This window comes from Brassica rapa, chromosome A05 (assembly GCF_000309985.2).
Source record: "Brassica rapa cultivar Chiifu-401-42 chromosome A05, CAAS_Brap_v3.01, whole genome shotgun sequence".
In the NCBI taxonomy this organism is placed as follows: Eukaryota; Viridiplantae; Streptophyta; class Magnoliopsida; order Brassicales; family Brassicaceae; genus Brassica; species Brassica rapa.
In genome coordinates, this window is record NC_024799.2 from 5283099 (window position 1) to 5295982 (window position 12884).

Consider the following 12884-nt stretch of genomic DNA (forward strand, 5'->3'; position numbering starts at 1 on the left):
TCCAAAATTTTAAAATAACAACTAAATTAGTGTATTTCTATTTTTTAAATTTTATCATCAAACTTATTAATAGTTTAATCTAATAAAAATTAGAAAATCAGTTAAGTTAAAAGTATATATTTTAAATACACTTAAACAATGAAGAATTTAATTTATTTTTCTTTCAAAATCTAAATATTCGAACCTGATCCGAAATAACCGAACCCGAACTTAAAATACCCTAAAATGTAGAAATATCCAAACGGATTTTAGATCTCTATACCAAAATATCCGAAAATCCAAATTCAAATATCCGATCCGAACCCGAACGAGTACCCGAACACCCACCCCTACTATGAGCAATGATTGTTAATCAATAGTAAATGTGTTGTGATGAACATTTTCAGCTACTTTGCTTTAGTTAATTGCGTGTGTGCCAGCTTAGCATCAAATGGGTCGAGCACTTAAGGGTATGATTGGAATCGAAATGGTAGATTAATAATTTTATTTCTTAATTAGCACTCCACTTGCACTTTCCTTTGTATTTTACTAGCATTACTTTAATTTCTTGTCGTTTAGTATTTCCCGTCTTTTATTACTTTTTGTCGTTTTGATGGCCTCAAAACTTTGATAAGGCGGACAATCTATTCAGTCATGTGTTTGGAAAAACCCTAGCGAGCTAAATGATTGTTATTTTTCCTTTTAAGTTTGCATTATATAAAAACATTCGAATATATATATATCTAAATCTAATATGTATTAATGATCATTCTGTGATAAAAACATTGCTATTCTATGTTAACTATTGCCCAAGACAGCAACTTGGGGTTGAGGGTTACAGTGTTTTAGATCAACTTTTGTTATTTTTTATTGTTTACTGCTATGTTCGTGACTTTGGTTATAAAAACGTTGCTAACAAACATTACGAAATTATATTATAATCTAATAGAAAACAGTGTGTATGTTGGTAATATAGTTAATATGTGCGTTAGAGTATATCGTTATTGGATATGTTAGTATTGTATAAAAGTTCTAACCGTTAATCCTGTCGATGAGTTACTGTGCTAAAAACCAGAGATTCTATCTATGAACTACTCATATAGTCCACTATTATTTTAGAAGCTGTATATATATGAAACTACTCATATAGTCGAATATTATTTTAGAACCTTTAAAATATATATCGATAACTAAGTAAACAAAAAACTTAAACCATGTACTGAGAAAACATGAACAATTTTTTTAAAAAATCATAACTCCATAAATTCCGTCACAAAGAAAATATGAAAAAAAAACAAATTCAAGTTTGTTAAAACAGTAGCTAAAACGGAGCCCTACCAGCGCCGGAGGAATTCCCCGGCCAGTTGTCAACTCCCATATGAGGCAAACTCATTGGTAAACTGAAGAACGGCAAGCTTCCGCCTCCACCTCCGTTGGTGGCTTCCGTGTACATATTTGCTCCGCCGCTTTGGACTTGTAACTGCTCCTCGTGCTCGTCCAAAGGCAACCTTTCATACGCCACGTTCGTAAAAGACGCCGCCATGACCATCACCGGCCCCGCCGCCATCAATTCTCCAACGACGTTACCTCCGACGACCTGTCCCTGAGCTCCGGCGAGGAGTATCGTCAAGTTCGTCGCTCCTGGAGGAGCAGGCGGCGGGAGAAAAGATCCAGAGAGGGAAAGAATCTCGAAAGTGCCTCGCAACGTCACAACAGCTCCGACCGCCGTCGGCTGACGGATGCTGACGTTAGTGACGGTTCCTGTTCCGGAAAGAACGCAAATCCCTCGCTGTCTCCGCCGCGCGTAAGTAGAGATACACTCGAAGACGTCGCAGCCACTTCCGACTTCAAGAATGTGAGCCCTAAGAGTGTTTGCGCTCTCGCGCGTGACGATCATTGGAGGTTTCGGTTTGTTCTTCGATCCAGCTGGACGGCCACGTGGCCGCCGCATAACGAGCTCACCACTTGCTCCTCCGCCACCGCCTAGTCCAGAGTTGTCATTAGAAGCTATCAAATCCAAACCTTGATGATGGTTATGGTTGTGATGGTGATGATGGTGGTTTCCTCCAGCGCCACCGCCATCTTCGTGGTGGTTGTCGGTGGAGAACTGACCAACACCGCCGCCTTCGACGTTGTGAACGTAGCGAGAAGTTGTGCCTAGATCGAGACCAGCCATGCCAATATCAAACTGAGAAAAAAACAAACAAAATATATTTAAAAAGGGAGTTGGGATTTTTAAAACGTAATTAGGGATACTAATGATTTAGGGTTAGATTTAATGTAAGAGATAGACAAGCAGAAAATTTATAAAAAGGTAGAGAAGAAACTATATAGAAACCTGAGAAATGAAATATTTATGAAAGGGGAAGAAGAAGTAGAAGACCAAGTCTTGTCTCTTGACCCAGTTGGCCCCAATAGACAATTATTACAATTTATAAGGTCTTGTACATGTGTGGTAAAAAAAAAGGTCTTTGTGGGAACCAAAATTCGCACTGTCGATTTCCGTTTAAATAAGGAAACTAAGAAAACCCTAATTTTCCAGAGGACCCGGATATCTGTTAATTACCACACGTCAAGTAATCAGAACACGAGAATAACAACGATAAAAATAAGAAATCGAAAAGAGAGCAAAGTAGATCTTATTCCGAATCTGCGTATGAGCGTTACAACAAGGTATAAGCCTGGGCTCGAGAGCTGTCGGCGAGAATCCTAGTTCTAGCAACCCTAAGACGGCTAAACCTAATTGAGTCGCAGCTCGAAATAACAAAAACGAAAAATTGCCTAAATTGCTCTAAGTGCTAAGTTTGCTCTGAAAAAGTTCCCTCCTCTGCTCCTCGCCTAGGACTCCTTATATACTAGCTCCAAGGTCGGTTTACGCTTTTACTCTTCTGCCCTTAAGCCGTCATATCATAAAAATGGAGATATTCCAATTTTCCCGATCTTCACAATTATCTACAAAACTTCCGTATTTATCCGCGGAAACTTGACATTTATCCTTCTTCGTGGGCCAAGCGTGAACCACGCTGTGGTTCACGGGCTTTTGGTTAGGAAAAATCGTAGGATGGGCCTCGAGTCGTGTTTTAGGTCCCTTTGGACCGTCTTCCGACTTGACACGTTTACTACGAGTTTTCCGCGGTTTCTAATCCGCGAAGTTTGATCGATGAATTAGAATAGCAGGAAACATGGACTGAGCTTGCTACGGTCTTCGGGAGATAGCATTCGAAGGTTTGACGAGAATGCAAGGACTGGTGTCGTATCGATGTTCGGAAAGGTTCAATCGCTACACAGCGACCGAACTTTGGCTCGAGCCCGGTCGCTACGTAGCGACTAGCGACCGAGCTCGAGACGATCGCTACGTAGCGACCGAGCTTGGCTGAGCTCGGTCGCTACGTAGCGACCGAGCTTTGGCTCGGGCTCGGTCGCTATGTAGCGACCGAGCGGGACGATCGCTCGGTCGCTACGTAGCGACCGAGCTTTGGCTCGAGCTCGGTCGCTACGAACGGAGAGACATGGTTTAGGATCTCGTATCTTTTAGATATCATGCCTTGAGATGTTTGAGACCAGAGCGTTGGGTTTAGGGCAAGACCTAGGTTTACTTTCGGTTAAGGTTTGTGCGGTGACTAGCCGGCTATCGTTTTTCCTGTTGCGATTTCTTCCTGATTCGCATCGATTTAAAGTCCGCGATATGTTCTCGACTTATATGACTTGTATGGTACGAATCGAGCATCTTCTCAGAATCAACTGGAAGTGCTAAACCAAAATTTCGGATTTTTGTTGTAGCGCGCTTTTGTCCTTGTGCTGGACGTTGTTAAAGATCGAATTGCGTTTGTTTAAGACGGCTGGCGTGTTCGTCGGGGCCAATCGACGAACGGGGTGTAATGTTTTTGGTGGTCGCGTTCGGACAATTTGTTAGTATTGTCCTCGAATTTTAATTTTTGCGATGTCTCGCAGTTATTTCGAGGATTATACGTGTATTTTTGCGTGTTTGAAAGATGATAATCTTTACGATTTTTGGGCCGGAAGGGGCCGCAGACAAGAGTCTTAACGTTTTCAGGAGTGTCTTGAAAGTTTCCTTTGTGTTTTACTGAAGCGTAAACGTTTTCGATAAAAAGGACAACGTATATTGTAGTAAAAGTTTTTGAAGTTTCTAAAAACTCGATTACAATAATGAAGATTTTTCTAAGTGGGAGTATACGAGTATACGCACCCACTCCCCCCCCCTTTTTAGAGAGGGGGATAGCTGAACTCGTCTTTTGACGAGCTGCCTACGTACCCCTTTCGAGGATCAAGCCATCTCGTAGTTCTGTTTCATGCCGCGAGTGTTCTTACTCGGCGGTAGATGTCGCGATGTCCGCCTTGACCGTGTCGATCGTGGCTGGGTCGACGCTATTTTCCGGATGTTCCGGTTGAGTTGTCGCGTGGGCTTCGGATTTATGTCGAGCTTCGACGTCCGATGCGTTTGCGTTGATAGACGATTTTACTTCGTCCTCTCCCGGGGCGCTTTTGGCTGAAGATCGATCTATCTTCGCGCGTTTGCCGTTTACAGAAGCCGTGATTTGCCTTAACTTATGCTCCGCGAGGAAGCATAGTCGCGACTGTTTTTGGCATCCCTAGATGGCCGCGACTCCGCTCGGCGTTGGGAACTTGAGACCCAGGTGGTAGGTTGACGGAACTGCCTGCATGGCGTTGAGCCATGGGGTTCCCATGATCACGTTGTAGATAGCGGGATGATCGACTACCGCGAATTCGACGATTTTCGTGATCTCCTTTGCCATGACTGGCAATTGGATTGATCCGAGAGTCATTGACACTTCGCCTGAAAAACCTGTGAGTGGTTTTGGCGTCGGAATTACTTCTCCGAGTTCGATACTCATCCGCTTGAGAGTGTCGCGGAAGATTACGTTGACCGTGCTTCCCGTGTCGACGAGTACCCTTCCGACTTCTAAATCTCGTATGATGAGATCTATGACGAGCGGGTCGCAGTGAGGTTGGTCGATACCGCCGGCTTCCTCCTATGTGAATGTGATCGAGCAACTTTGGCCGTTTCGAGGAGGAGACCATGTAAGCCAATTTGCACTTGACTCTGCCTTCCGTTGGTAAGCCTTGATGGCCGACACGGTATCGCCGCAGTATTGTGATCCTCCGATGATCATATTGACTCTGCGATGATTGTTATCGTTCCCTTTGTCATCTGGCCTCCTACCGCGTTTATCCCCAGGTTGGTTTCGTTGAGGGGATTTTTCAGCGGACGAATTTCTATCCGTCTTTGGAGGCCGATCAGAATCGAGGATGAGATCCTTGACGCTAGTTACTTCCGAAAGCTCTCCAGCGAGTAGCTTCGCGGCCAGTCTTGCTCCCAAGACTTTGCAATTGGTCGTGGAGTGTCCTCGGGATTGGTGGAACTCGCAGAAGGTGTTTTCGTCGTACCCTTGATTGCGAGTCCATGTGTTGCCCGTGGTCCGGCCCTGATCCGAATTGATCGCATAGTTATGCGCCCCTTGGAGATCTTCCCCCTCGTGATGGACGTACTTGTCGTTACGAGAGTTCTTCTTTTTCCCCTTCGGATCTGCGTCTTTCGAGGATGGTCTTGCCGGCTTATGTTTTTGCGATAAGACTTTAGTTTCTTCCTCGACTATGATGTAGTCCGTTGCTTTGTGGAGGGCGTCCTGGATCGTTCGCGGTTTGTCGAGAGTTATCCATTTTCTGAATTTCGACTTGTACCAGAGCGTCTTTCTCAGCGCGTCGATGGCCACTTTGTCGCTTATCCCGCTGACCCTGGACATTATCAGCTTGAACCGACTGATAAACTCGCGGAGTGGTTCGTCTTCCCTCTGGGAGAGACTCCAGAGGTCAACATCGGAGGTTTCTCTGTCTATGAATACAGAGTACTGTTTGAGGAATTCCGATGCGAGCTGTCGAAAACTCCCGATGGTGTTGCGACGAAGGCGTGCGAACCATTCGAGCGCTGCTCCTTCAAGATTTTCGACGAACAGGCGGCAATAGCCGGTATCTTTTTCGCCGTCCTTCAGTCTTGCTCTTCCCATCGCGATGTGGAAAGCCTGAAGGTGCGCTTTTGGGTCGGCCGTACCATCGTACTTTGGTACTTTGATCTTTCCCGGATCGGACACCCTCATGTCCGAAATGCGACTGGTAAAGTGGGTCTTTCGAGCTCCTTCCAGCAGTCGATCGATCTCGGGGGCAGCACTAGTAGAATGATGGATTTGAGACTTTACGGCTCTCACTTCTGCCGCAGTCTTAGTGATGTAGTCGTGAAGATCGCGGATATCCGATGTCTCGTCAGTAGATTTCCGAGCCTGTCGGCGTTTACTGCGAGTGAGCTCGGTTTGCCTTTCGGCCAGCTCCTCTTGTTCATTCCAATAGGCGACTTCTTCCTCTTCCGTCATTGGTTTTTCGAACGGGGAGCCTTCCCGAGCGGATCGGCTTCTGGTCCTTCTTGGATGTCTGTCGACATCCTCGTCGGTGTCGTTGGAGACATCGCTAGGATCCATGTCAATGTATTCGGCTTCGTTATCCTCCGAGTCCTTTGCAGGGGGCGGAAGACTTTCAGAGTTCCCCTTTTCGATGGGAGATTTCTCGCTAAGGTTTTGACCGGAAGGTCGTTCCCGTGCGACTCCTGCTCTATCGAGTGGGGTGGCGAAGTCGAGCCTTTTCCCGCGGGGACGGATTGCTTGGGTCCTTGCCGTTAAGGTTTCAACCTGTTTGGTCAAGGTATTCACGAGCTTATCCTGTTCTTCCGACCTTTTCTCATAGGTGGCGAACATCTTTTTGAACTCCTCGAGCGTCGCGGTGTTGGCTTGCGCGTTGGCCGCGGATACGTCCGCTACTGGAGTGTGGAGATCGGTGCCGCTGCCTCTGTTAAGAGGAGTTTGCACGTTATCCGCGTCGTTGGTTGACATGTCAGACTGTGTGTGGCTTTTGCGGGTTAGATTGATCCGTAAGGCCCCCTCCTTCTAGCGCCAAACTGTGGGAACCGAAATTCGCACTGTCGATTTCCGTTTAAATAAGGAAACTAAGAAAACCCTAATTTCCCAGAGGACCCGGATATCTGTTAATTACCACACGTCAAGCAATCAGAACACGAGAATAACAACGATAAAAATAAGAAATCGAAAAGAGAGCAAAGTAGATCTTATTCCGAATCTGCGTATGAGCGTTACAACAAGGTATAAGCCTGGGCTCGAGAGCTGTCGGCGAGATTCCTAGTTCTAGCAACCCTAAGACGGCTAAACCTAATTGAGTCGCAGCTCGAAATAACAAAAAAACGGAAAATTGCCTAAATTGCTCTAAGTGCTAAGTTTGCTCTGAAAAAGTTCCCTCCTCTGCTCCTCGCCTAGGACTCCTTATATACTAGCTTCAAGGTCGGTTTACGCTTTTACTCTTCTGCCCTTAAGCCGTCATAGCATAAAAATGGAGATATTCCATTTTTCCCGATCTTCACAATTATCTTCAAAACTTCCGTATTTATCCGCGGAAACTTGACATTTATCCTTCCTCGTGGGCCAAGCGTGAACCACGCTGTGGTTCACGGGCTTTTGGTTAGGAAAAATCGTAGGATGGGTCTCGAGTCGTGTTTTAGGTCCCTTTGGGCCGTCTTCCGACTTGACACGTTTACTACGAGTTTTCCGCGGTTTCTAATCCGCGAAGTTTGATCAATGAATTAGAATAGCAGGAAACATGGACTGAGCTTGCTACGGTCTTCGGGAGATAGCATTCGAAGGTTTGACGAGAATGCAAGGACTGGTGTCGTATCGATGTTCGGAAAGGTTCAATCGCTACACAGCGACCGAACTTTGGCTCGAGCCCGGTCGCTACGTAGCGACCGAGCGAGACGAATGCTCGGTCGCTACGTAGCAACCGAGCTTTGGCTTGAGCTCGGTCGCTACGTAGCGACCGAGCGGGACGATCGCTCGGTCGCTACGCAGCGACCGAGCTTGGCTGAGCTCGAGCTCGGTCGCTACGTAACGACCGAGCGGGACGAGCGCTCGGTCGCTACATTAGCGACCGAGCTTGGCTCAGGTTTGGTTGCTGCATAGCGATCGGACGGCGTGTATGCGTGGTGACCGAGCTTGGTTTGTTCGGTTTGAATCCCAAAGGATACTTCTTCGTAAAAACTTCGTATTGGTTATTTTTACGAAAATTACATCTCTCCTTTTACTATCTCTTTTGGAAATACGATCTCCGAGGATTTTCGGGTGGTAATTCCGTCGTAACCGTTTTTGACCCCAACAGTCTTGTACATCTGTATGTAGTGCAGTATATATATGTATTAGATCAATCAAATTCGAGTCCAAGCTACTCATAATTAAGTCTTAGTTATTATATTGTCGTGTATGTATAAAGACATTCACTAGTAGAAAAATGTAATATAGACACGGTTTAGTCACGGTAGACCGTGACTTTTTCTGCTTTAGTCACTAACGGTCACGGTTAGTCACGAAACACATAAACGTGACTATTCGTAACTGTTTCGTGGCTAAAATATACATGTTATGTCACGAAAATGTCTGTGACTAAATATGGTCACATTTTGTCACTGGTTAATTTGTGGCTGGGTTGACACATTTTTGTACAAACCGTAACTAGATAGCAGCCACTATTTTGCCATTGTATTTCTGTGGCTATATTAGTTTTTTCTAACCCCTAAACCTCAAAACTAAATTATAAATCATAATAATAAATTTAATATCTAAATATAAATTTCAAAACCCAAATAGTAAACCTAATCTTTAACTCTAATCATTTTAAACTCAATTCTAAAATCTTAAATCTAAACCCTAAACTATATACTTCAAACCCTTCATATACTTCAAACCCTATATCATATTCTAAACTCTATATCATAAACTTTATATCTCAAATCCAAAATCCAAATCTAATGATATTGAAACTTTAACACAAAACTTCAACATAAATTTTCAATCTAATCTGTTAAAAAATAACCAAAAAAATTATATCTAAAACTCCAAACCATATACTAAATCATTAATCTAAAACTCCAAACCATATACTAAACCTTAATCTAACCTTCAAACTTTAGATCACAAACTCTAAACTTTAAACCAAAACTCTTTTCCCTAAATCATAAAGTTTAACTCTTAAACTCCAAACCATCTTTAAGTTTAAAACTTTCAACCATAAATTATAAATCTATTTCAAAGGTTCTTTGCTATTGGTGAGGATTTCCCTTTTTATAATCTCAGCCGTTGATTAAAGTTGATTTAATGGATACGATTTTTTTTTACATCTTAATATATTTTTTCAATTTCTCTTCCTACTTCTCAGATCTGTCGATCTCCTAAGATTGCTGCTATTGGTCAATGAAAAAGGTTGAGGATTACCCTTTTTCTAATCTCAGCCATCGATTAAAATTGATCTAATGGATAAGACTTTTTGCATTTTAATATTCTTTCCCTATCTCTCTTTCTTATTTCTCAGTTCAGTCGACCTCTTATCTCCTATTTTCTCTTTCTCGTCTTCATCTCTTCATCTTTTTTATTTTCCTTTTGTTGATCACCTCATCTCTTCATCTCCGTTTTCCTTCCCGGTGGTGCAAAGCTCGATCTCCTCTACGTTTGTCTCCTCTCAGGTTGTCTTTTCTCCGGTCGTCTCCACTCGGGCCCGTCTCTTCTCGTGGGGTCGTCTCCTCTTCGGTCATCTCTCTCCGATGCTACAAGGTGTTGTGGCAGTCCAGTCTCCTCGGTGGTGAAAATCCAGTCTACTCTCTACTCCTCTACAGTCCTATGCGGTGTGGCAGTCCAGTCGAATTGTCCGGTGCTTTAGCGGCCGTCAAAGTAGTTATGTTTAGACTGTCTGTTGTAATTAGGTTTAGACTGTCTGTTGTAATTAGGTTTAGGTTAGCAAACTTTGTTTCGTCAGTAAACCAGTTTTAATTTGTAAACCAGTACATTTATAAACTGAATTTTAATAATGAAACAAAATTTTATTTGCAACCCAATTTTAAATCAATCTAATCTGTTAACCAATTCGAATTAATAAACCAATTTCAGTTTGATAATAAATATTTGATTTAATATTATATGTTATCCTTTATTTTAATTAGCTATTAAAATATAAATGTCAAATACTTTTTAAAATAATCAGAAAAAGTCACGAAATACCACATATTAAAAAAGTGACTTAAAGACACGATTGATTTCGTGTTATATCCGTGACTATATTATCACGAACATAAATCGTGTTATTAACGTGTCTATTTTAGTCACGATTTGTCAGCGTAATTTTTGGTCACGATCGTATAGACACAGTTTTTTTTTTGTGACTAATCGTGACTATGTCATCCTATAGTCACGAAATAAATACTATAGTCACGAACATTTTCGTGTCTATTTCCCAATTTTCTACTAGTGATTGCGGTTTTAGCTAGATTTTGTTATATGTATATGTTATTGAAGAATCTGCCATTGTACTAGAGTACTAGTTTATGTTTTCTGGCTTTATAAAGGATTGGACATTTGGAGACAACATCGAGATCCCAAGAATGTGAAATATATAGTTTGTTTGATCTTTTCACATTAGTTTTATAAATTTATTAACAATCCATCTCTCTCATTAATTAGACTTTTTTTGCAAATAGATTTAGAGAGGACATTCTTAGTAAAAATCAGTACATCCTATCGGTGAACCAATACATAGAGTCATAAACTAAAGAAAACATATACAAATGAGTTACGTATAAGATTTAGACAAAGAAAGCATTACGTTGCCATGAAGTATTAAACTTTCCATAATGTCCCTATTAGTTCTGATTGTCTACCCATTAATTATGATTCGGACATACTCTTTTTTTTTTTTTTTGATAAAATGTGAATATTATACCAAAAAGGAACAAGAGTAAGTTTTACAAGGGCTTTTAGCAAGAAGTTACATATGGCTCAAAAAAAATAAAAAACCATGATGAAACTAGAGCAAACTATGAATTAGGCAACATGATCTAGGAAAACCTAAACCACTGAGATAAGAGTCCTTGGCAACGCTTATGGGGTAAGCGAGCAAGGAGAGTGTCTCTCAACATCCTGTCGAGCTTACTGAACAGGACGGCTGTGGGTGCAGGGGAACCGTTGTGGAGTCTACTGTTCCTTTCTATCCATAGGAGGTAGACAACCGCTTGGGCGAGTAGCTTCTTTAACGTTGCTGAGAGGCCTGGCGTGACTGTGAGCATCCAGTTGATAAGAGAAGACAAGTTGTAGAGAACCAGATTCTGCTGTCCAAGGCGAGGAAGAATGATGGCCCATAATTGCGCTGCAACACTACATTGCAGGAAGACATGATCGCGCGATTCCTGTCCAAGTCCACACAAACAACAATTTGGCAGATCACACAAACCCCAATTCGCTAACCTTTCTCTTACTGGAAGACGGTTTAGATTTGCCACCCAGAAATTGAAAGCATGCTTAGGGACAGCATGTTTGAACCAAACAGCCTTCTCCCAAGGAACAAGGGGAGCACTTTGTCTGATGAGCTCCCAAGTTTTCCTGATAGAGAAAGCAGGGCCTCTGTTGCCAGGTGGCCCCCAACAATAAGCATCTGCATTGTTTTCCTCCGTAGGCGGTGTGATCTCCAGCAGAGAAGTTCTTAGGGAGGCTAGGGAGGGCAGACGGCAGCGAGATGATGGCAGGAGCCAAGCACCACGTCGAGTTCCTTCCTTCACAGTAGAGGCGATTGGGATTCCAAGTCTGGAGGGACCAGAAGTACCAATGAAGTCAATGAGAGGACCCTGAGGTAGCCAATCATCCCACCAATAGCTAGCTTGTAGACCATTCCCTATGTCACAGTCGATCAGTTGACGGGCCAGGGGACGTAAGGAGATCAAAGATTTCCAAATCCAAGAGTGTCCTGGTTGGGGTTCCGCATTCCAGTAGTTACATCTTTTAAGCCGGTGTTCTTTGTTCCAAGCAACCCATAGCGAGTTAGTGCCAGCAAATTGTAACCAAACCAATCTGAGGGTAAGCGCCTTGTTCCATAGGAGTAGGTTTCTCAAGCCAATTCCTCCTTCGCGTTTCGGAAGGCAAAGGTCGTACCACGCGACTTTTGCATTACCTATGGCTTCGGGATTAGAGGACCATAGGTAGTCTCTACAAAGTTTCTCTATCTCCTTAATACATCCCTTAGGAAGAACAAAGGCCGAAAGCCAGAAGTTAATCAAGCTGTTGATTACAGATTTGATAAGCTCCAGCCTTCCCGCATAGCTCAGCAGTCTGACTTTCCAGCTTTGGATTCTCTTCTTTATGTTGTCAATAAGGGGGAAATACTCAGACTTCTTCAGTCGCCGATGATGAAGGGGCAGTCCTAGGTATCTTATGGGAAGAGTGCCCAAGAGATAGCCACTAGAGTTGAGGGTAGCTGTTTCCATGTCATCCATGCCCGCATGAAACAGCGCAGTCTTATCCTTATTCAACCCCAGGCCCGAGAGGAGGTGAAATTCTTCCAGAGCTTCAGCAATACCCGTGAGGGAGTTACTTGATCCGTCAAAGAAGATCATGAGATCGTCGGCGAAGCAAAGGTGCGAGATTTTTGGGTTCTGACCTAGGGGGTGATACCCAATAAGACCAGAATCAAACTTCTCAGTGAGGAGAGACGAGAAGACCTCCATAGCAATGATGAAGAGCGTTGGGCTGATAGGGTCACCCTGTCTAAGGCCACACCCACCGTTGAAGTACCCACATAGCTCGCCATTTACATTTATAGAGAAGGATGTAGTGGTGACACAGTTCCTGATCCATGTGATGAAGACATCAGGGAAGTCAGCAGCGCAAAGGGCTTGGAGGATAAAAGGCCAGCTCACGGAGTCGAAGGCCTTCCTTATATCAACCTTGAGAAGACCCCTGGGAGAAGAGTTTTTAGAACCAAATCCCTGCACTAACTCT

General features: G+C 43.3%; 1 protein-coding gene across 1 annotated transcript; it reads right to left on the reverse strand.

Moving 5' to 3' along the window:
* Positions 1-560: 560 nt before the first annotated feature.
* LOC103867376 (AT-hook motif nuclear-localized protein 21) lies at positions 561-2567 on the reverse strand. The gene has a single exon (XM_033291354.1). The coding sequence runs from the start codon at positions 2153-2155 to the stop codon at positions 1301-1303; it is 855 nt and encodes a 284-aa protein (XP_033147245.1). The 5' UTR covers positions 2156-2567; the 3' UTR covers positions 561-1300.
* Between the last annotated feature and the right edge of the window lie 10317 nt (positions 2568-12884).

Bases quoted from the DNA above. Each gene is read 5' to 3' on its own strand.
- LOC103867376 (XM_033291354.1), bottom strand. From the start codon at position 2,155: ATGGCTGGTCTCGATCTAGGCACAACTTCTCGCTACGTTCACAACGTC.